At 40.9% G+C, this 24,558-nt stretch overlaps 1 protein-coding gene across 2 annotated transcripts in view; it reads left to right on the top strand.

Moving 5' to 3' along the window:
- The first annotated feature begins 2,294 nt into the window (after positions 1-2,294).
- Positions 2,295-24,558, top strand: part of LOC126334677 (uncharacterized) — a 108,081-nt gene continuing 85,817 nt past the window's right edge. Inside the window, exon 1 of one of the 2 annotated variants that reach the window (XM_049997150.1) lies at positions 2,295-2,551. In XM_049997150.1, the coding sequence (XP_049853107.1) occupies positions 2,420-2,551 (132 nt within the window). In that variant the 5' untranslated portion in view covers positions 2,295-2,419. The remainder of the gene's footprint in view (positions 2,552-24,558) is intronic. The other variant, XM_049997149.1, reaches the window with a different exon arrangement.

Genomic DNA, 24,558 nt, shown 5'->3' on the forward strand with positions numbered 1-24,558 from the left:
TTCCTCCTTTGCGTCCGAGCCGCTCGCTCCCTTCTAACCGACTCTCTTTACCATTTGACAGACACTGCCCGTTCGCGCCGCGCTCCTGCACCCAGCTACAGCACAACACAATTACCTTTTTTTGGTTTACATAACGATATTCCCTGACTATGCCAGTGCGTCTACTACAAAGTCTTTACATTTTCTTTCATTTGTTATTTTGCGCACAAGAAATAATTAAAACCTAATATACCTCATTTATATATGGGCACTGTGTCCTTGTGTTACAGATTGACGACAACTAATGATATTTTCAGCGTGGATGCACTCTTCGTTCGACCTCTTGCGGGCATCAGGTGTGGTTGCGAACAACGAGTATTATGGACAGGGGGCGCTACGTATGTAGAGTACGACATTTGCCAATTGGGTTGGACGGGAAGCGTGCTCGGATAGCCACAGTGGTTCAGGCGACCGCTCCCGATAAGCGGGAAATCCGGTTTCGAGACTCGGTGTAGCGTAAATTTTCACTGGATTTTTTTTAATTCGCGATTGCAGATGATGTTGGAAATTCTCTTTCGTCTGGTGAAATTTTGTTGTTTACTGTTCTTCCTGATGTTGCAGTTTTAATGGCCAGCAGTGTACATTCATTTCTAGTGAACATATTTTCGTAAGAGGAGTTAACGTCTACTTTCACGGCACTTTCTTCTACAGTTGATCGGTAGTGTAGTCGCCGAACAAATGAATTCTACCTCTAGACTACATCAAACAACTAAAAACGTTGAAAATGAACGAGATATTTATTTTTCTCTAGTATTGTTACCACATACCCTTATTCGCTACATCTGTAACTTTACACAAAATTACAAGGTTGGTAGACACTATACAAACGATTTTTGTGTACAGAAATGTTAGGTAAAGAAGCACATGCTTTGCGCCTCACCATAATTTGTGAATTAGTTTGGTTGAAGTCTACCGGAGGCTAGCACACAGCTGTATACGTGATTTATTTATATTCTTCAGTATTTGGATCCACTTTACGCTTATTCTCAGAAGAAAAGAGTCCAAATATTATGTATGCCTACTGTTTATATTCGTATATATGAAGCTTGCTGTAGATGTGGTGAGGTTAAATATACGTACTGAATGTGGTGTATTTGCTTTAAATCGTAGATGTAAACCTATTTTGTCTGTGTCGTTTGTGTCGCCAACAACCGAGAAAAATTTCCAGATTTAGTCCCGCTGGTGAGAGTTTCATTTTGAATACTACAGGGGTGGAGTTTGAAAACTGAGCAAAGCCAGTGTAGAAATGAAATAGAGTGGGTCCGGCTCTGAGCTTTGATAGAGAAGCTGGTAAGGGCGGAACAAACAAGGTACACTTGATGATTCTGCAAAAGAAAAAGCCAAGCAGTGTCAGTTCCATTGAACGTGAGGATGATGCAACTGGCGCATGTCGGTCCATTCACTGACGTGGAAAGCGGACATTTAGAAAATACCAGGCCTTTGACCAAACAGTCAAAACTTGATCTATTTTCCTTCAATATGATACCAAGGCTACATATGTAAGCCGTATAAATAAATTAGTACGAATTTTCAAAGTAGTCAAGTCCTTTTTAATACACCGTATACTTTGAGATCATCACAATTTAAGAATTTTCTTCCGGTGTAACACAATGCCAGCTAACAGAATAAAAATCTGTATTCATTTTACGCAAGAGTCATTCCGCCAAGCTCGCCGGTATGTATATGATGTATACCGCGTATTTTTGACTGTACTTGTTTTCACGGGACATGGGTTTTAAATGCTGCAGAAGCAAAATTCCTCGAAACTTCCAGGCAGAAAATAGGGAGGTCATAAAACTTATTGCATTCTAGTAACAGTAGGTTGCATGACGTTGCACCTTTCGTGTGGGTGTGTGTGTAGAACATTAAAAAATAGTCCTTTTTACGAAAAACTAGGAAGCACTGTGGAAAAGATGGGCATTGGTAGTGATGTTCCCTATCCTTGAGAAAGACCTTAAAGGTCTCTGTATCATCCTCTCTTCAAACAGCTTCAGACGCAAAATCCCTCGAAACCACCAGGCAGTAAGTAGCGAGTACATTCTAGTAACCATAGGTTGCATGACATTACACCTCTTGTATCGGTGTGTTCGTAGAACATAAAAAATAGTCATTTTTACGTAAAACAAGGGAGCACTGGGAAAAATATCAGCGTAGTGATGTTCCCCACCCTTAAAACAGACCTTAAAGGTCACTGTGTCTTCACGTATCATACTCCGATCAAAGAATACTCTCTAGACAACAATACATGTCAAGGTAAGGCGGAGTATCATCTTTGGATACTAAACTACAGCGCGTCGCATGCTTCATCTGTTATTAGATGCTCATTGAAAGTTTATTCAGTGTAATCTGAGTAACAACAGACGTTCCACATACTTTCGGCATGCCGGGATCGTCTAGCATAGATTTACTGAAAAGTATTACGAAAGATCAAACAGACATTGGCAGGCCAGTTCGACCCAGAAGTGTGTACACGGCGTACCCATATGTCGACGCAGGAGAAAACCGCACCCAGGTAAAGAATAATTTTATCTGCTCCTATTAAAATGAATACTCATAAGCAGAGACAAGAAAAAAACATTAACTTCTTTGATCCCCCGTTGTGTTATTTTGTCGCATATATATATTTATAACCTAATTACTACAGTCTCACGCAATCCATCTTTCCTGTTCGTATCTCTCGCGAATGAATTGGAAAGAAAGAGGGGAAAAAACACAAGACGGAAGAGGAAACCACGTTTATTCATTGCAGTAGATCAGTACTGGCATTTTACGGCCTTCCGTGGAATTTTAATGTAACAGACCTGCTATATGCTTTCTAAAGTAGTTTTACTTCTAGGTACAGTGATCGAATCAAGATTTCTCCATTTTCTTTATTAATTTTTGAACAAATGCTCTAGATAGTCCTCTCCCACAGATATACGGTACAGATTTTCGGTTGAAAAAAAAAAAAAAAAAAGAAACAGAAGTTTTTGAACTCCTACATCTGCTGATTCTTTCCTATTATTCCTCGTAAGGATAATAGGATAGAGTGTATTAAGAAATTATTTCTTTAATCGCTGTTATGATTAGTTATTTTACGATTGATCGATTTCTTGTGATAATAGCTACCATAATTAGTAAAACATCAGTGACAAAAATATTTAGTTCTACTGTACGTCTAATTTAACCATGGCACTTTAAGCAAATATCTACGGAGATGAAATATACTTTTCAAATTTTCTAATCGTTTGTCGAATAATTATTTTGATTAGCGTAGGCTATGCGTATCTGATGTACAAGTTCCGTTTGTGAACGTTCCTAAAGATGACCGCAAGAGTTCTGCATTATAATACTCTCTCAACGGAAAGGGTGATTTTCGAAAGATGAAACTTGTAGATATATTGATCCAATCAAGATTTCTTCATCTTCTTTATTTATATTCGAGAAAATATTATAGATAACCGCCTCTCACAGATATAGGTATGATTTTCGGTTGAGAAAAACAGTAGAAGTTTTTGAATTACTACATCTGCTGATTCTTTTACAATAATTCTCATTATGATAATGAGATGGAAATTATGTCTTTAATCGATGTCATAAAAATTTATTTCACGATTGCTCGAATCCGTCTCATAACAGCTACCATAAGTGGCTGAGCGCGCATTGGAACAAGCTAAAAGATGATCACAAGAGTTCTGCGTTGTAATGCTCGCTCAGCAGACAGCCTAATATCAAAAAGTGTTGTTTGATTGTATTTGCGGAATTCTGTCATGTATAATTGGTAATTTCAACGAACTAATTTTTAGTGCTTATTCTGCAGCTAAAGCAGGCTTCGTTGTCGCTGATATATCTCATGTTTCACCTAACAAGCATTAGCTAACCATAAACAAGTCCCGAAAGAAATGGAACGTATAATACGAATTAGTGAGAACAACAATTCAAAGAGACGCCAGATGTAACTATGATGTCAGATTGAAGTACGGCAAGTTGCTGAGCTTGTCCATTGGAACAGTTCGGTACGGGCTATGTTCTGCAGAGTCTATGTGCCTAAAAATTATCGATTCACTCTGTTTTTCCCTCGAAACCACCAGGCAGTAAGTAGCGAGTATATTCTAGTAACCATAGGTTGCATGACATTACACCTCTTGTATCGTTGTGTTCGTAGAACATAAAAAATAGTCATTTTTACGTAAAACATGGGAGCACTGGGAAAAATATCAGCGTAGTGATGTTCCCCACCCTTGAAACAGACCTTAAAGGTCAAAGAACGAAGAAGATCACGACCAGATTACTATGCAACAGCTGTAAATTAGAGCGTCCGGTTATGAAAGTAAGTAACTGTGCTAAGTAATCACGAGACGGTTTGAGGTTTTTAACTCACTAGTTTATTCTAGCTTTTTATGCAGTACAGGGATGTGTTGGTGGTAATAATAGTGGTAGTAGTAGTAGTAGCTTTGTTCAGCTTTCGGTCACTTGTGCAAACATGTCATATTATAATCAAAGAACAAAAAGACAACGTAATTCATTCCTACAGGCAATCACGTATTCACACTTCTAGTTCGTTTGACGAGGTTGGAACAGGTAGTGAGCAACGCTGACCATGTAGAAGGAACCATCTCGTGATTTGCCTGAAGTAGTTTAGGGAAACCACAGAAGATCTAAGTCAGAATGGTCGGATGAAGACTGGAACCTCCATCCTTCCAAATACAAAGCCAGTCTGTTTAAAACACCGCTACTTCATTCGTTTATCCCTAGTGTGCAGTATTGTTTTGGAAAAAAAATATTTTGGTAATGAGACACCTAGTGCTACACTGTTCATTCGTTTCTCACTGTCAATGACCGTGTGCACCATATAGACACGATTTCATAATTTAACACTGTGCATATTGCCAGTTGACAGCAGAATCATTGCGACAATGTTTGATTTCTGTTTTGTGTATCGCAGCTTCTCATTAGCTTGCTTGAAAAACTGAGTCACTGTCCCAACACAATGGCTGAGATGTAAGCTCGGAAAGACGATAAAGTGTTAGTATTATATATTACAGAGCTTTGAGAGTTAGGTTTTTTTTTGTAAAAAAATATAATTACAGTGCGAACGAGTAATCTGAAATGACAGAGGTTTTTTTATTATTACTGTTTAAGGTTGAAAAAGCAAACAAAACGTACTTTTTGATTGCCTTTTTATGTAAGTTTGTTTAGTAATCTCTTTATTTTCCTTGCGAAAAGTGTTGTATATATTAGTCCTTGATAGAAAATGCCGTTTTGTGATCTGTATTTGTTCCTTCTTGGTAAAAGTAAATTGCTTAAATTTTTGTATGCAAAACTTGCTGGTGAATTTATTCACATTGTGTGATTAAGATTCCTAACTTTTTAAACAGATTTTTATATAATGAGTTCGATTACTATTTTTTTAATTCTGTTTCTCTGTGACTTTAAAACTATGGTAATGTTTTGTACGTTTGTTCATCATAAAATAATTCTTTAGCTAATAACTGAGTATAGATATGAATAGTATCTAATTAAAAAACATAGGTTGTTACACACTATAACAGTCAACAGTCTCGTGTGCCCAATGGCCTGGTACAATTTTTTCAATTGGAAGCTACTTTGGCGACATGCGTGACCTTAATATACACCAGCAATCATATTGTGGCAGTGGGGACACTGGTTCCCACAAGTACACCGAAGTTATGCTGTCGTGCTTGGTTATAATTTGGATGGGTGGCCGTCTGGGTCTGCCTAGCGCTGTTGGCAAGTGGGGTGCATTAGCCTTTGTGAGACGAATTGAGGAGCTACTTGACTGAGAAATAGCCGCTCCGATCCCGAAAACTGACAACGGCCGTGAGAGGAGTGTGCTGGCCACATGCGGCTCTATATGCGCATCAAGTGAGGCCTGTCGCTGAGGACGACGCTGCCGTCGGTCGGTACCATTGGGCCTTCCGAGGCCTGTTCGGAAGGAGTAGTTTTTGATCGTACCGGGGAAAAGTTGAACGTCGAAACGGAAACACGTATCGTTCTTGGCAATCGTTAGGACGTGACGGCTAGGTTAAAGGCAGACTGAATCGGGTTTCGCGGCCTTTCGGTTTCCATGCGATTACTTTACAACCATACCAACAGGTCCAACAATGTTACCCGCTGATGACAGGACTCTTTAACTGTGTAGTAAATGCTGCTGATATTATGTTCGCACTTTATTGCGAATCAGTATTCATTCCTAGAAATTTAGTATTTGTTGCGTGGTTTTAGAAGTAACATCTATATTTAATAGCAGTGTTTCTCGAAAATACAATAAACTGGTCTACAAGAGAAAGAAGATACTGTAGTTGTATGATCGTCTTGGGTAGGACATATGAAATGAAACAAAATGGATAATCATCATCTCTCACTCATGCTGTTCTTTAAAAACTAGGAAGCATAAGAAGGCATACAGACATTTTACTGCCGACCCGCTTCAAAATGTTGTAGGACAAGCAGTGAAGAGAAAATTTCTAGTTACGTGCAAGAATAATTTGGCCAAAAATGACCAGTTAATAGGGATCGTGCTTAATGTAGCTGACAATTTTTCTTGAGATGTATAATGAGCACCAGTAATATATGCCGTAAATATTACAGAAAACAAAACCTGGAATTAACATGCTGCCGATTGCTTTGTCTCTGAAATGATGTAGATGGCAACGTAATGTCTCCTTACAGCAAGTTTTCAAAAATGTTATCATCCATATCAGGTATACTCCTGTGTCATATACGACGTATCGATCGACAGGACACGTTTCTTTCCGTTACATCACTAATTATGCGAGGGTCAGTTTACATGTATTTCAGACAAATAGTACTCTACAACTGTCCCACCAACAGAAATCAGAGGAAGTAATGTTAAAACTAAATTTCTTGCTTCCATTGCTGAAACTGAAGATAATTAAAAATGGATTATGGTAATAGTGCAGTTGAAGAATGACAGGAAACCAGTGTACCTCCATGTTCAGTAGAAAACTGACAAAATGGTACTGTAAGGAGAGAATAGGAGCCCTTAACAGATCATTTCTCTGCGTAAGGTCAGTGTAACTGACTGAAGTACAACCACGCCTTTTCTGGCATAGTTCTTCGTATATTCACTGTGATTTAGGACAACGAGAAGGGGTGGAAACTAACTGCCATCTTGACACCTCCAGAGACAACAAAGTGCTTTTAAGCTTGGCAGAGTGCAAGAAATGTACACCAGACTACTTTTTTTAAAGTTTATTTTCTTCAGCTTTAAGACCGTATCGGTATTTCATCATTGTATATGCGGATGAATCTAACCAGTAGAACAGACTCGGTTGTTCAGCCTTCTTCCTTGATAGAATCTTCAGAGTTTGCGTCCCGCAACAAATAAAAAATTTTGATTCCGCGATACAAGGCTTCCTGGGGGCACTAGCGCAGGTGAGGCGCCATCACAGCAGAAAGTTTGTCATCTAACTGCCCTGTGTCCTCTCAATATCTTGCAATCAGTACACTTTATCCAGTGGAAAAATGATTCAGACTGTCCAAAATGCATACAACAATCCAAAACCGGGGACATGTTGAGAGATGAGGAAATGATGCAACTGACAAAGAAGCCACGAAAGTATGTAATTGAACCGTTACGACTAAGTGTTCGATCCCTCAATACGCTATCATCTCATTTTCGGACAGAAAAACGAGTGCTTGGAAATGGTAAACAACAAACTGCGGTCAATAAAATCGATAACCCAAGCTTGGCGGGTCCAAGCCAGCCATACGGATGGAAGCAAGTTATGTTCATCGGGTTAAGGATAGGACAGCGTCTATTAACATAATTTTCTAAATATGAAGTGGCATACCACTTCCGATAAACATATTTTAACGAACGACATGTGTTTCGTATGCTGACATGACCACCTTAGGTGGAAAGCACCCTAGCTTGACAATGGAAACTGGTAATACGCACTCTATAATTTTGTGGAGTGTCAGGTGTCCTACCTAAAGTACTAAAAATAGAAAAAGCAATGAGTTCTGTGTGGATGGCTTGGCCAATGTTTTTTGTTTAAGAAGTCAGGCATCTGTACAACGGGCAGTTTTTCATTAGGATGTTTTTCCAAACGATTAAAGGATTTTAACACATATGAACCACATATTTGTATCAATATAGCTAGACTGTCTGAAGAAATCTGCTACTGTTAGATAGTTACTTGTTTCACAGATCATACTCAGGATGTGGAACATATCACCAGAATAAATACAGAAAAAAATATTACAGTGGCTTTTTTTTCTAAAATGACTAATTCTTTCTATTCAAGAATTCTTCTATTATATACGACGAGTTTTAAAAGGAGAAACATCTTTAATCTGCATCCGAAAACACTTCTGCTATCTGTCAGACATTTTATTCCATGAGTAGATAATGAAAGAGTTCTATAGCCGCACATTTTACCCCTTTTTGTGCCGTGGATTCATTAAAGAATAATGCAGATGTTATACTTGTGAATATCTCTGTTGCTCTCAAACGCAAACGAGTTGATGACAAATTTCAAAGTGAATAAATGTATTGTGAGGCTGTGATTAATATTCCCAGCTGCTAAAGAGATGCCTACCAAAATGTACATCTGTGAACTCAAAGCAGTTCTAATTACTTTCTTTCGTACAATGAATACTTTTCTGCTTAAGCGAGAAATTAGCCCAGCATTTTATTCCATAAGACGACACTAAATGAAAATATGCAAAATTGACTCATATCTATATCCTCAAAGTTGGTAAATATGTGTGATCTTGAGTAATCATCGCAGTAATTTCACTTGTGAGAAAAGACATTACACAAACAGTGAGATGTCTTAGTTTACATCCTATAAGACCGCTGATGACCATACTGATGAGTGTCCTTAAATCTAACATCATCAACATCATTTCATTATTCTTGCGAGTGTTCAGCGTACGACGGCTTATTGTCGTTGCTGTGGTCTTCAGTCCGAAAAACGGTTTGATGCTAATTTATTTTATGCAAGCCTCGTCTCCGAATAACTACTGCAACATACATCTATTTGAACCTTCTTACTGTATTCATACCTTTGCCTCCCTCTACTATTTTTATCCTCCACATTTCCCTCCAGTAACAAATTGACATTTCTTTGATGCTTCAGAATGTGTCCTATCCACCTGTCCCTTCTCTTAGTAAAATTGTGCCATAAATTTCTTTTCTCCCCTATTCAATTCAGCAATTCCTCAGTAGTTACGCGATCTACCCATCTAACCCTTAGCGTTCTTCTATAGCACCACATTTCAGCAGTGTATTCTCTTCTTGTCCGAAATGTTTATTCTCCACTTTTCACTTCCAGACAAATACCTTTAGAAAGATTTCCTTACACTTAAATTTATATTCTCTGTTAACAAATTCCTCGTGTTCAGAAATGCTTTTCCTTTCTGTAGCAACTCTATACTTTACATTCTGTCTGCTTCGGCCACCACCTTATTTTGCTGTTCATATATCAAAACTTACCTTCTGTCTTCAATGTCTCGTTTCCTAATACGATTTCATCAGAATTACCTGACTGGACTCGACTATATTCCATCATCCTTGTTTTATTTCTGTTGACGTCCATCTTTGATGTTGATTTTACATTTTCTTTTCAAGACACTACCCATTCCGTTCAGCTGCTTTTCCAAGATATTTTCTGTCTCTTACAGAATAACAGTACCATCGGCAAACCTCAAAGTTTCCATATCGTCTCCCTGAACTGTACGAAGCGAGCTGTATGACCAGTGGCCCTGTCATTTCGTAACACAGCTTCTCCAGTGGGGAACAAATATTTTACTTTGGGATGGACTTGATGACCAAAATGGTCAGATAATCCTTGGCATTAATTGGACCTTTCAGAGTAACTATTGGGTCCTGGGAATACCTCAATGTGGCTGTCCAAATCGTCACAGAACCCTCGCCATGTTTCACTCTTGGCAGCAAGTAGTCTGCTTCATAGGCTTGGGACGGCGCTCGCCAGACTTAAACTCAACTAAAAGCTGGTACCAAAGTGAAACAAAATTCACCCGACCAAATGACATTCTTCCGTTGCTCCACAGTCCAGATTTTATGTTTTCGGCACCCCGTTTTACTGCTACGAGCATTTGCATCATTGATGAGTGCATTTGGATGTCCAGCTCGCCCTGCAATTCAGTGCTTATGGAGCTCCCTTGGTGTTGTTCTGATGCTGACAGGGTTCGCAAGTGTGACATTCAGTTCTGCAGTGACTTCTGCAGCTTCGCCCTCTTATTTCTCAATGACCGTTTGCCACTGTCACTCAGAACACACTTTCGTCGGTGTTGTAACTCAGCTGACGATTTTATTGTATGCAGCACAAATCTTCGACACGCTGCCTCTTGACACAACAAACACTTACGGAAGCACCCACCATACAAGCATCAACAATTTACCCACTTTCGAATTCTCTTAGCTCCGACATAAAGCACCCTTTTGGCCACGACTGACACTTGCAACGTATCCATGACATTCCACAGGTGCCGTTCTTGGACAAATACAGGGCGTTTATAAATGAATCTCGGGGTTTTAACGCTTTATAATATTTATTACATTAAACTTACTGTTATAAATGATATGTCAAATGAAAGAGCAACTCAAACAGTTTTACCAAGAACCTTATAAATGTTCAATGTGAGCACCATTTGTCACAGGGCACACATCAAGTCTATAGCCGAGCGCTGGATAGGCCGCAAGGGGCCCAATGACAGGGCTTGCTTTGCATGGCCTCCACATACACCCGACCAAACGCCACGCGATTTTTTCCTTAGGAGCTTCATCAAGGATCGTGTGTACGTCCCTGCGCCACCAACAGACATCCCTGAATTAAGAAGCCGGATTGAAGCAGCTGTTGCTGCAATCACTGAAGACACTATTATCAACGTTTGGGAAGAACTCAGCTATAGACCTGATGTGTACCGTGCGACAAATGGTGCTCACTTTGAACATTTATAAGGTTCTTGGTAAAAATGTTTGCGTTGCTCTTTCATTTGACATACCATTTTCAACTATAATATAATAAATATTATAAAGCGTTAAAACTACGATATGCGTTCATAAACACCCTACACAACAGAGCGACCTGTAGACTTGGTCAGCATCTACGTTTATGTTCAAGCATTCATTTCTCGCGGTGTTTCCATATTTTTGCCCAACACTGTAAGTCGTAGAGTGAGTATTGTCACGCGTGTTTCCTACATTTCTATGGGAGCCAAACTAATCTTCACCGATATCAGCTTCTACCAGTTTTTCCATTCATCTGCAAATAATTCTCTCAGCAATTGGCAACCATAAACGGACAGACCGATAATATTCATATCTCTCAGCACCTGCTCTCTTTGAATAAGTAAATTCTTCCCGAAGTCTGAGGATATACTGCCTGTCTCATACAACTTGTACACCAGTTGTAATAGTTTGATCACGGCTGGCTCTCCAAAGTATATAATTAGTTTTGAGGAAATGTCATCTGCTCAACTGTTTTGACTTACATCTTTCAGTGCTCTGTAAAATGCTTCTTGTAGTATCAAATCTCGCACTCATATTCAACTAGTTCCTCTTCTCTTTCCACAATATTGTCATCAAGTTCATTTCCTTTTCAGAACCCTTCTATAGCAGGTGTAGAAGTATGAAACCGGAATTTCTTTGCAAAAATTACACGTCTGTATTTTAAAACTGAGAAACAATATTTTATTTAAAATAATCTCCATTGCTATATACACATTTCTCCCACACTTCCGGCAGGCTATGAAAACCATACCAAAAAAGCAATTCTTCTGTTGAAGCGAACCAGTCAGGGAGCCATTTTCGTACATTTTCATACGAATTGAAGCGTGTCCCAGTGATGCAAACAGATGATAACTGGACGGAGCCAAGTCTTGAGAGTAAGCCGCATGCCCTAGTATTTCCCAACCGAACGCCTCAATCGTTTCCCTGACCCGTTTTGCTGTGTGTGATGGGATGTTATCATGGAGTAATGTGACGTTGTGTTGCCTTTTTCCATATTCCGGTCGTTTTTCACTTGATGCTCGATTTAAATCGATCATTTTCTGTTTAGTAGCGATCAGTGTTAACTGTTTCACCAGGTTTTAGCAGCTTATAATAGATGACACCCTTCTGATCCCACGACACAAGGCGATTTGGTCTTGCAGTGGATGCGATAGTTTGCCTGGATTCACACATTCACTATTCGATGGAGAAACACTTTCTTTTGTATCTGGTGAGCAGCGTTTCACAAGTGGTCTTTTGATTTGCTTGCTATCTTTCATTCAGTTCATGCGGAACCCATTTTCCCACTTTCTGCGCCTTTCGCATAGCTTTCAACCGAAGAGAAACGGCTTTTTGCGACACATTCAATAGTTCCGCTAGTTTCTGTTGAGCTTGAGTATCATCTTCAACCAATAAGGCCTGCAATTCGTTGCCTTCGACCTTTTTCGATGATTTCCCGTACTCGTCGTTTCTCACGTCAAAGTCAACTCTTTCGAAGTTTTTGAGCCACTCGAAACACTGTGTTTTCCCAAGAGCATGTTCGCCGAAAGCTCCGACCAGCATTCGATGCTATCAAAACTGGTTCAAATGGCTCTGAGCACTATGGGACTCAACATCAGTCCCTAGAACTTAGAACTACTTAAACCTAACTAACCTAAGGACATGACACACATCCATGCCCGAGGCAGGATTCGAACCTGCGACCGCAGCAGTCGCGCGGTTCCGGACTGCGCGCCTAGAACCGCGAGACCACCGCGGCCGGCTCGATGCTATCCTGCAGCAGTTTTCTTAATGATAACAGAAAACCAATGCTGCCCGCAAATCGTAGTTCGAGGGCACAAAACTCGACATGTTAACAGGTTTGAAACAGATACCGATGTATGGAGCTTGGTTTACTGTGTGTTGACATTCGTCAACAGCCTTTACAGGAGGATGCCGGTTCAAACACGTGTCTGGCCACCCTGATTTAGGTTTCCCGTGATTTCCCTAAATCGCTTAAGGCAAATGCTGGGATGGTTCCTGCGACAGAGCATGGCCGATTTTCTTCCCTATCCTTCCCTAATCCGAGCTTGTACTCCATCTCTAATGACCTCGTTGTCGACGGGACGTTAAACACTAATCTCTTCCTCTGTTACAGGAGGCAGATGGCGCTGCAGACGTGGCCCTACAACTGACGGCTAGTACCAAGTATATGGAAATTCCGCTTTCATACATCTACATCTGATATATCCCTTCCATCTTCTAGTTTCCCCATCTTTGCTTATTACTGGCTTCCATCTGATTTCTTAATATCCATACAAATTGCGGCTCTTTTCTCTTAAAGAGTCTCTTTAATCTTGCTGTAGGCGGTACCTATCTTTCCCGTAGATAAGCATGCTTCCACAGCGTTGCATTTGTCTTCTACCCATTCCTGCGTAGGCATTTTGCATTTTCTGTCAATTTCATTTTATAGATGTCTGTATTCCCTTTGGCCTGCTTTATTTGCTGCATTTTCATATTTTCTCCTTTAGTCATTTAAATTCGATATATCCTGTGTTATGCAAGGATTTCAGCTAGGCTTTGTTTTGCTAATTTTATTCTTCGCTGCCTTCACTATCTCATCTCTTAAAACTACCAATTTGTCTTCCACTGTATTTCTTAGCCTGTTTCAATCAAATGTTGACTAATGCTTCCTCTGAAACTCTGAGTAATCTCCGGTTCTTTCAACTTACCCATGTCCTGTCTCCTTAATTTCCTACCTTTTTGTAGTTTCTTCAGATTTAACTTACAGTTCCTAACCAATAAATTATCGTCGTAGTCCACATCTGCCCGTGGAAACTTCTTACAGTTTAAGGTATGGTTTCAAAATCTCTGCTTTACATGATTAAAGCAGTCTGAAATCTTCCAGGGTCCCCAAGCCTTTTGGCGTACACAGCCATCGTCATGATTCTTAAATCAAATGTTAACAATGGCTAAATGATGCTCTGTGTAAAATTTTACCAGGCGGCGTCCTTTTTTTATTATTTCGCCCTAATCCTGCATTACGATTATTTGATTTTGTATTTATAACCCTGTACTCACTTGACCAGACATCTACGTTTATACCTTCCTCTACACGGCTACTCTGCACCCTCGCATTTGAGTGACAGGAAGAGTGTTCATCGAACCACCTTCACAATCATTCTCTGTTATTTCACTCTCGAACAGCGCGCGGAAAAAACTAACACCTCTATGTTTCCGTGTGAGCTCTGATTACCCTTATTTTGTTATGCTGGTTGTTTCTCCGTATTTAGGTCGACGTCGTCAAAACATTTTTGCATTCGGTGGAGAAAGTTGCTGACTGAAATTTTGTGAGAAGATCCCGTGGCAACGAGAAATGCTGCATCATATTTCTCAATAATACAAAACGCGCCGCCCTTCTTTGAACTTTCTCGGTGTACTGCGCTAATCCTATATGGTACGGATCCCACATCGTGCAGGCAGTCTCTTTAGTAGATCTGTTGCATCTGCTAAGTGTTCAGCCAATAACTTGCAGCCTTTGGTTCTCCGTCCCCACAATATTTTCTAAGTGATGACTTTCTCAGTTACTACCAACTGTGACCTCTCTGACAGGAAATCACGAATACAGTCGCGTAACTGAGAGGATATTCAGTAAGCACGCAATTTGATTACAATCCACTTGTGAGGTAAGGTGTCAAAAGCCTTCTGGAAATTTAGAAATACGGAACCAATTTTAAATCCTTTGTCGATGGAATCCGTGTTGACTGTGTGTCAATAGAACGTTTTCTTCGAGGAAATTCATAGCGTCCGAAGACAATATACACTCCTGGAAATTGAAATAAGAACACCGTGAATTCATTGACCCAGAAAGGGGAAACTTTATTGACACATTCCTGGGGTCAGATACATCACATGATCACACTGACAGAACCACAGGCACATAGACACAGGCAACAGAGCATGCACAATGTCGGCACTAGTACAGTGTATATCCACCTTTCGCAGCAATGCAGGCTGTAATTCTTCCATGGAGACGATCGTAGAGATGCTGGATGTAGTCCTGTGCAACGGCTTGTCATGCCATTTCCACCTGGCGCCTCAGTTGGACCAACGTTCATGCTGGACGTGCAGACCGCGTGAGACGACGCTTCATCCAGTCCCAAACATGCTCAATGGGGGACAGATCCGGAGATCTTGCTGGCCAGGGTAGTTGACTTACACCTTCTAGAGCACGTTGGGTGGCACGGGATACATGCGGACGTGCATTGTCCTGTTGGAACAGCAAGTTCCCTTGCCGGTCTAGGAATGGTAGAACGATGGGTTCGATGACGGTTTGGATGTACCGTGCATTATCCAGTGTCCCCTCGACGATCACCAGAGGTGTACGGCCAGTGTAGGAGATCGCTCCCCACACCATGATGCCGGGTGTTGGCCCTGTGTGCGTCGGTCGTATGCAGTCCAGATTGTGGCGCTCACCTGCACGGCGCCAAACACGCATACGACCATCATTGGCACCAAGGCAGAAGCGACTCTCATCGCTGAAGACGACACATCTCCATTCGTCCCTCCATTCACGCCTGTCGCGACACCACTGGAGGCGGGTTGCAAGATGTTGGGGCGTGAGCGGAAGACGGCCTAACGGTGTGCGGGACCGTAGCCCAGCTTCATGGAGACGGTTGCGAATGGTCCTCGCCGATACCCCAGGAGCAACAGTGTCCCTAATTTGCTGGGAAGTGGCGGTGCGGTCCCCTACGGCACTGCGTAGGATCCTACGGTCTTGGCGTGCATCCGTGCGTCGCTGCGGTCCGGTCCCAGGTCGACGGGCACGTGCACCTTCCGCCGACCACTGGCGGCAACATCGATGTACTGTGGAGACCTCACGCCCCACGTGTTGAGCAATTCGGCTGCACGTCCACCCGGCCTCCCGCATGCCCACTATACGCCCTCGCTCAAAGTCCGTCAACTGCACATACGGTTCACGTCCAAGCTGTCGCGGAATGCTACCAGTGTTAAAGACTGCAATGGAGCTCCGTATGCCACGGCAAACTGGCTGACACTGACGGCGGCGGCGCACAAATGCTGCGCAGCTAGCGCCATTCGACGGCCAACACTGCGGTTCCTGGTGTGTCCGCTGTGCCGCGCGTGTGATCATTGCTTGTACAGCCCTCTCGCAGTGTCCGGAGCAAGTATGGTGGGTCTGACACACCGGTGTCAATGTGTTCTTTTTTCCATTTCCAGGAGTGTATATTCCAAAATCCTACTGCATGTCGCCGTTAATAATATGGGCCTGTAATTTAGCGGGTTACTCGTATTGCCTTTCTTGAATATTGGTGTGACCTGTGCAGCTTTGCAGTCATTGGTTACGGATCTATAGTCGAGCGAGCGGTTGTATATGATCGTTAAAGACGGAACTATTGCTTCAACATACTCTGAAAGGAACCTAATTGGTATACAGTCTTGATTGGAAGACTATCTTTTCTTAAGTGATTTAAGTTACTTCAGTACTCCGAGGATATTTGCTTGTAAGTTATTCATGTTGGTAGCTGTTCTTGATTAGAATTCTGGAATATTTACTTCCTCTATATTGATGAAAGAATTTCGGAAGGCTGCGTTTACTAACTTTGCTTTAGCAGCACTATCGTCGATAGTATTTCCATTGCTATCGCCCAGAGAAGGCATCGATTGTGTCTTGCCGCTACCGTACTTTTACATGCGACCAGAATCTCTTTAGCTTTTTTCCAGGTTTCGAGACAAAGTTTCAGAAGCTTTCTTCTTGCTGCCACCGCACTTCATTAATTTCCCCTATATATAACTTCAACCTGCCCATTTACTTTTTAAATTCCCACTGCAGAATGTCAGTTTTGTTTCTCCTGTTGACGATATTTTCCTGAGTTGTCCGTGCCTGCGCATAAAAATGAGAGAGTAGTTTATCTCCGAAATATTTTAGCCAAGAGGACGTCATCATCATTTAACCTTACACAAGAACTGTATGTGCTTGATAAAGATAACTACATCTGTAATTTCCCCTTGCTTTCAGCCGTTTGCAGTAGCCTGCCAGCACAACAAGTGCATGTTGACCAACTTCACAGAGTCAGATCAGTCAGTCATGAAGGTTGTTTTTCCAGCTCCTAATGACAAGGCTGCTGCCCTTCTTCAGTTATGACATGTCTGTCTGACCTCTCATCAGATATGTCTGTCTGACCTCTCATCAGATACCACTCAGTTGCCGTAGCATATACCCCTAGCACAGCTATCTGTATCGTTGAGGCACTCTAGTAGACTTCTCCGGCAAGGTCCATGGTTCATGGGGTGAGAGGGAGGTAGGGCGGTTACGACGACTTATTGCTCAACTTGTACATTGTAAGACATTTGGAATTTTAAGATCTTTGAATCTTTAAAAGTAGTATTATGACACTGTCATAAGCCACCGATATAACTAAAAATAAAACAGTTTGGTATCCGTTTGTTAAGTCGTTCAGTCAGTGTCTGTAGACAGTATTGTCAAATTTCCAGTTATGCATTTGGACTTTGATCTTACAAGAGGCTGCTTATATTAGGCTTGTCTGCCTCTTTCTGGAATATTAGTGTGCGGTGTGGAATCCACACCAGGTAGAATTGATGGAGGACATCGAAAAGGTTCCAAGAATGGCATCTCAGTTTGAATCATCGCGAAATACGGGAGAGCGCAACTGATATGATACACGAATTGGGATGGCAATCATTAGAACAAAAGCGTTTTTCTTTGTTGCTGGGAGTTCTGATGAAATGTCATCACAAACTTTCTCCACGGAGTGTGGAAATATTTTGTTGGTGAACACCTACATAGGGAGAAATGATAGTCATAATAAAATAAGAGAAATCTGCTCTCACGGAAAGAGGTAAGTGTTCGTTTTTACCGCGCTCTGTGCGAGAATGGAACGGTGGAGAAATAGTTTGAAGGTGGTTCGACGAACCCTCTGACAGGCAATTAATTGTGAATTTCAGAACAATAACGTAGATGTACACGTAGTATTTGGCTGCGTTAGATGCAGCGTTCTAGGAGTCATGTTAACGTACTGTACATTAAAAAAGTTTTAGCCATGCAAGGCAAAAGTGTCATTGTCACCTGACTGGAATATTTTTTTAAATTTTATTTGGAAACTAGTACAGTTATTTGTATCGCAGTCTTCTGGCTCGCTTCCCTCTGTCCAGGCAGCGTTGGAAACCTCAACCAAAATACCCTCAGCATTAAATAACATACTAGCAAGCCGGTGCCGTGTCAGATGGCATCTTCATATTTTATTGAGACGCTTGTTAATAAATTCACGAGAAAGGCTGTAGATAGATACGTCTCTGATGGTTCGTGCCCTGTAGATACTCATTTTATGTGGAACTGCCGTCAAGGACATTATGTCAGCAATTTCTTCGATCCAGTTATGGAATGCCCTGGAAGACATGGTGTTTTTCTTCAGCGAGTTATCTGTAGACGAAACATGATTAAAATGGCAGTTGCTTTCTAGTAAAAGTTGTATAATTTCCCCTCTTGCTGTGCTTTTTTATGCAACCGGAACTTCATATTTCTCTTCATGATCATTACAAAACAGTCGTGGTTTTACTACGGCTTTAGATCCTGTCTGGTCCTTGTGAGAGTTTTCTGTGTGTGCTGAACCCGATTCAGTTATGCGATTTAAAAATATAGTTTTCTTTCGAAGGCTGCCCACTCAGTGTAAAATTTAGCTCGGAATCTGTCATTCTGTTATACATGTGCAAAAACCGTTTTCTTAACACTCCATTTATTGGCTGCATTGAGATCCGTAGCTGACTTTCGTGAAATTTATTCATTTATCGTATGGCATTACAAAACTACTACATGTCAACATTTAAACAAAGTTCTCCAATGTAAAATAACACAAATAACGATAGCTATACATGGATATCAAGGTATTTTGTGTATTCTATCACACCATTCCTTGCAGTCAGAAAATCTCCGAAAGGACGCCTGTAGCCACGTGCGGGACATGTTGATACGACATGAGCAATTGTCAGTCGTTCCACACCACGGTCACAAAATGATGATGATGATTTCCCCCACTATTAGTGTCTCCACATTTTCCATGGTCCGTTCGGATGCGATTCAGGGTAGACCAAATTGCCCGAGGTTGGCCAAATTCAGGGTGTTTCTTCTGGATGCACGCCTGGTTCAGGAATTGTGGAAGCCAATTTTGTTGCCAGCAGAGTTTCCATTCATCGGGGGTATTGATTTCGTTACCCATGAGAGCCCTGCATGTATTGAGAATGGGAGGTCTTGATCTTAACATTCCTCGCTCCACAGGAAATACATTGTTCAGTATTGGAAGGTCGGTGTTATAAGCAGTGGTTCAAGATAGGTAACCGGTATGTGGAAGTAGATCGTATTGACCCACTAACAATGTGCGTGGCTTCTTTAAGTTGTACGTCTATCATTTTTACGTGTGGACTATTAAGCTAGGGAAGGCGTGCAGTACTTTGCTGTTGAGTATACCACCCCGAGTGCTGACACTCTAATACTGTCTGCTGACGATCCGTAACGAGTGCCACAGACTTTATGGAGTATGCTGTTTTTGCTTTTTGAGCGTAGCAGATGTTCGTGTCAAGTGCTCCTTAAAAGAAAGTGCCCTTCCTGACGTGAACCCAAGTTATTTTCGATGCTTGTTACGATGAAGTTTGTCTCCCTCAAAATAAGACATCAAGGGCACTGTATGGGAATCTACTCGGCAGATGAAAATATGCAACTTCTGTTTTATTTGAATTTGGTTGTAAACTTTACTTACGGAAATATTGGGTTAACATGTCCAGATCAGAAGATAGGACTTCTTCAGTTGTTTCAACTGTGTTGGAGAAATGTCAGATAAACATATAAATCAAGAAAAGAGCAAGGACGGATCCCTGTGGTAAGGAATTATTCAGTACTTTTGGACAGTTAGCGTCTTTTCCTGTAGTTACTGTAAATGTCATTCTAACTAACGTGTTGTCAATTAATTTCCTTGTCTGCCTAGATGGAAGAAGCTGTAATAATTTATAAATGAGTCAGTGCCTCCAAACTGTATCATATGCTGCACTTAGATCAACGAAAGCAACGGCTGTATTCTTGCTTCGTTTGGTATCCTGCTTCAATAAATGTCGTTAAAGATAAGACTTGAACAGTGCATCTCCGTTCTGGTCGGAACTCCGCTTGGTTAACAGGAATGTTCTGAAAGATTACTGGACTAATCCGATTGTTTAGAATTCTTTCAAGGAACGTATAAATAGTCTCAGTAGTGCGATCAGGCGATAGTTCTTAGGCTGGCCTGATGTTTTGCTGGGCGTGAGTACTGCTATGATTTTTGATTGCTTCATTTTTTTTTGGGAATGAACTAGATGTCATAATGTCAGAGAAGATATCCGCCGTCCATCTTTTTGCATAGTACCCCCTTACGAAGAAAAAATTCTGGATGGATTCCATCCTTTCCCGTTGCTTTTCCGGGATTTAGATTTTTAAGAACAGCAGAAATTTCAGATACAGGAAAGTTCTTGAGAACTCAGAATGTCCATTAGTGTTCTTTTTGAGCAATGTAAATCTGCGTCGGATGAATCTTGTATGAATTTTTATACCTTGGTGCTCTAGATGTGGACAGGAAACGTTACGCAGTCCTATTAGCTGATATATGAGTGTTGTCCCTTACTTTAATTAAGTTTCCACTCAACTTGATAATGACAGTGCTTCTCTATTTGATGTTTGGAGACTGAGTGACTCAACAGTCTCTATCCAACTCGCATTTCTGGCTGTATCGAAGTTATGAAGTAGGTTATCCGCTATTTCCGGCCACCGCTTATTAGAAATTCATCATCTTCTCATTAATTTCATTCCAACCTTGATTATATTGCTTCTGATAGCCCATAAGGATTGCCTTCTTTGCTGCACTGATCATAGCTCCAACAAGTCTCTCGTAGTTTTTGGGAGAAGTTAATGAAGGCATTTGTGCAGATTTTTAGCAGATACATCCCACTTTGCTTTTACACAGTTCCATGTAGGTCGTGGAAAGGACGATACGCGTGGGATTCTTGTCCTTGTTTTAGTCAAGACTGGTTAGTAACAAATACGAAACGAAAGCATAGATCGTGGTTATACTCCTATCTCCAAGCTGCTGGTATAAACGTTCCTTTATCCTTTCATCTTTGCATCAGACACCAAATATAAGCTACTGTCTTCTGCCCAGTTTACAACAGTTTCACCACTATCGTCAGTTTCCTTATTCTTCCTTTGATTATGGCGACGTTTAATATCTGAGATATAAGGCGAGGTGTTGTCAATCGGAGACGCCCTGTGAAGGGACGTTTGTACATGTTAATTACTGTTAGTTCTCCAGTTTTTATTGTAGTTTCGTGGATGTCACTGAAATCAGATACGGACCATAGATATGCATTCTTGCCTGATCGTCGTACGTATGTTGTCACTCTATAAGTTCTCTCCTAGTAAGGCAAAGCCATGAATTTTTCCTCTCTGATTCATTTGATCGTCATTTCCAGTGTAAGCTTCTTGAACAGCAATAGCATCAATATTATATTTTGATAAACTCTTCTTTAAGACTTTACGTTTTGATTTACTTATGCCTTCAGTATTGATTTAACAGATCTCGATAACAGGTACAGAGTGTATACGTGGAGTTTCCTGAGAAGAACCGTGCGAGTCCATGTCTTGTGACAAATTCATTTTAACCAGAAGATCTTTGAAATTATCTGGCTGCCTCTGCTTCTTGGCTGCAGATATTTGCCTTGAAGTGTCTGTTCCTTAGCACCACCCAGAGGACGCCTGTGACTTACAGAATGTTACAAACACGAATAATCAGCGTCCCCCTCTTTTGTGAAAGGGAAATTTCACAGAAGCGAAAGTCCTATCATGATAATAACGAAGCGATCGCGTCCCATTGAGCAATGGTAGCTGGTGCCTAAAATGAATTAGGTGGTTCACTGCTTTTACTGCATTATGCAATTTACCTTCCCAAATAATTTAATTTTGTAAATTATTTAAAATATTTCTGTTGCTCTAAAATTACCTTAAAATGAGCCTGATATCTTTCATGGGATTGAATCTTCTTAGAGGTATATTTATAGAGGAAGTACATCTTCCTTTCCTTTTTGTGGAGTGTGTATCCATGACGCTCTCGTTGAAATCTGAAAACCTGTGGATCAATTGTTTTTCAGCAGATAGCTTGGCAAGAGCAGACAGCCTATCTTCATCCATGGTACTTCTAAGAAACGTTCTGGTCCTCGACAAAGTGGAGAAATATCTCCCTGCTTCACACGTTGTCACTGCGATAGGAGCTACTAACTCCAACAATTTCATAACGTGCGCAAAAGGTTCTTTCAGGTTATTTTCAGTTAAAAAGTTCAGAAGAGCTATTGCACTTTCAGTTCTTGAAAATCATTTCGACAATAGATGATTTGTAGTACTGTTTTTAATTTTGCTTTATTTAAAAATGGAAAGGATTGCATAATAGCGAAAAAAATTTCTTCAGGAAATTTATTTTTCAGTCAAGAGGGGGCCAAGAAAATTTGACGCTGATAAGTGGCTGGAGAATTCTTCTCTGTTTGCCCTGCTGAATTATTATGTCACACGCTTTCTTTGGTTTTACGTTCCTTGTTGTATTCATGTTCTCGCATCTTCTTTTTGCTACACTTGGTTCTTTCTCGATTATGATAGTATCAACCTATTTTTCAAAATTCATTTTCGAATGATGCTATTGCTTGCTTTACTGAGACAGCTGTAATTGGCTGTACAATATATCCAAGTGGGGCATTATTCTATAAAATACCTCTAGCCGAAAGGAAAAGTTTGGCTATTGCAGTTTCAGACTAAAACCAAATGCTTTACTCACAGTTGTCGCCTAGTTGCTGGTGTCTTCAGTGTGTAGAAGACATTGTGGAACGGCCGCTTTATTCTCATAAAGTGTAAGGCCTGTTCTCGAGTTAAAGTTTCATCTTGTGCCTGATCCATGAGGGACACTTCGTTTCACAATTGCATCTACTACTGCCCCTCTTTGAGGTGAATGCGAGAAGACCAGTGATACCTCTGCATTAGTATTGCAAAACAGTTTTACTTGTGTATTTTTACTTCTAGCTCGGACAAGACTTACGCTCAGTTAGTGTGTATAACAAGGCACATAAGACCGAAGTGATACAACTTCTCTTACAATTGTTTGGACCCCAGCATGTTGGTCGCGCATGACGCCAGCACCATCATAGCTTTGAGATGTTATTTTTCTCTTCCGTTCTCGGACAACGTCGGCGAGAACATTTTTAATGGAAGCTGCTAAGGAGGTAGCATCGTTACCAGATGGATATAAAAATGCCCAAAATATTTCAACAGGTTCTCCAGTAGATAACAGATAAGGAAATACTACAACCAACTGATATTTAAAAGATACATCAGAAGTTTCATTTTCTATCACAAACGTAAAATCTGCCTTAGCTATTTCAGCATTAAATTTCTAGTGACACACACGTAACATAACGTCCTAGTAAACTATTTTATATCCCTGAATGTACTCTTAAAGACTGTAGCATTGTTCATGTTGCACTTGTACAACCGTATATAAAGCTGAAGTGAATTTTTCAGCCGTCTGAATATTCCAAGATTGTTAGTTTCTGCTTTTTCATCATAGCCACTTACGGCAAGTTCAAACTCATTGCATTTAATACACTCAGTTACTTTGGAAAGAGCACAGCGATTTTTCCTCATATTGGCATTGTGTTTTCTATATTCTGCCTCAAAGCTGAGTTAAGCTGTCCCCTAATTTCTGTTTCTCCGAGGGCTGATAAATCTTAACAAGCATTCTTATGTGCAATAGATTCCTCGTGTTTCTTAACCGCCTGTGTTAGATGACTTGGGTCTGACACGCCAATGCGTGCTTAGCTAGTATCTTTACCCTTAACAAACAGGGAAAACAAAATAGTTTATTTGTAGAAATGCACCCACGAATCCAAGTATATCTTTTATATATATTTAAATCCAAAGCTACGTTTCCTCTTGCCCCTCCTTGACAAAGGGACACCCATAAGCTTACTCACAGAGGTTCAGAAGAGAAACTGAACCTCGACTGTGCGTAGGCAATTCAATGGCACGAATGCGACTTAAAAGTTTTTCATGCGACAAGAATACTTGGGAAATGCGGACAACAATCATCTAATACTACAGATAGCCGAAGAACGATTGATTAAATACACTCCTGGAAACTGAAATAAGAACACCGTGAATTCATTGTCCCAGGAAGGGGAAACTTTATTGACACATTCCTGGGGTCAGATACATCACATGATCACACTGACAGAACCACAGGCACGTAGACACAGGCAACAGAGCATGCACAATGTCGGCACTAGTACAGTGTATATCCACCTTTCGCAGCAATGCAGGCTGTAATTCTCCCATGGAGACGATCGTAGAGATGCTGGATGTAGTCCTGTGGAACGGCTTGCCATGCCATTTCCACCTGGCGCCTCAGTTGGACCAGCGTTCGTGCTGGACGTGCAGACCGCGTGAGATGACGCTTCATCCAGTC

Source organism: Schistocerca gregaria, chromosome 2 (assembly GCF_023897955.1).
Source record: "Schistocerca gregaria isolate iqSchGreg1 chromosome 2, iqSchGreg1.2, whole genome shotgun sequence".
Lineage (NCBI taxonomy): Eukaryota > Metazoa > Arthropoda > Insecta > Orthoptera > Acrididae > Schistocerca > Schistocerca gregaria.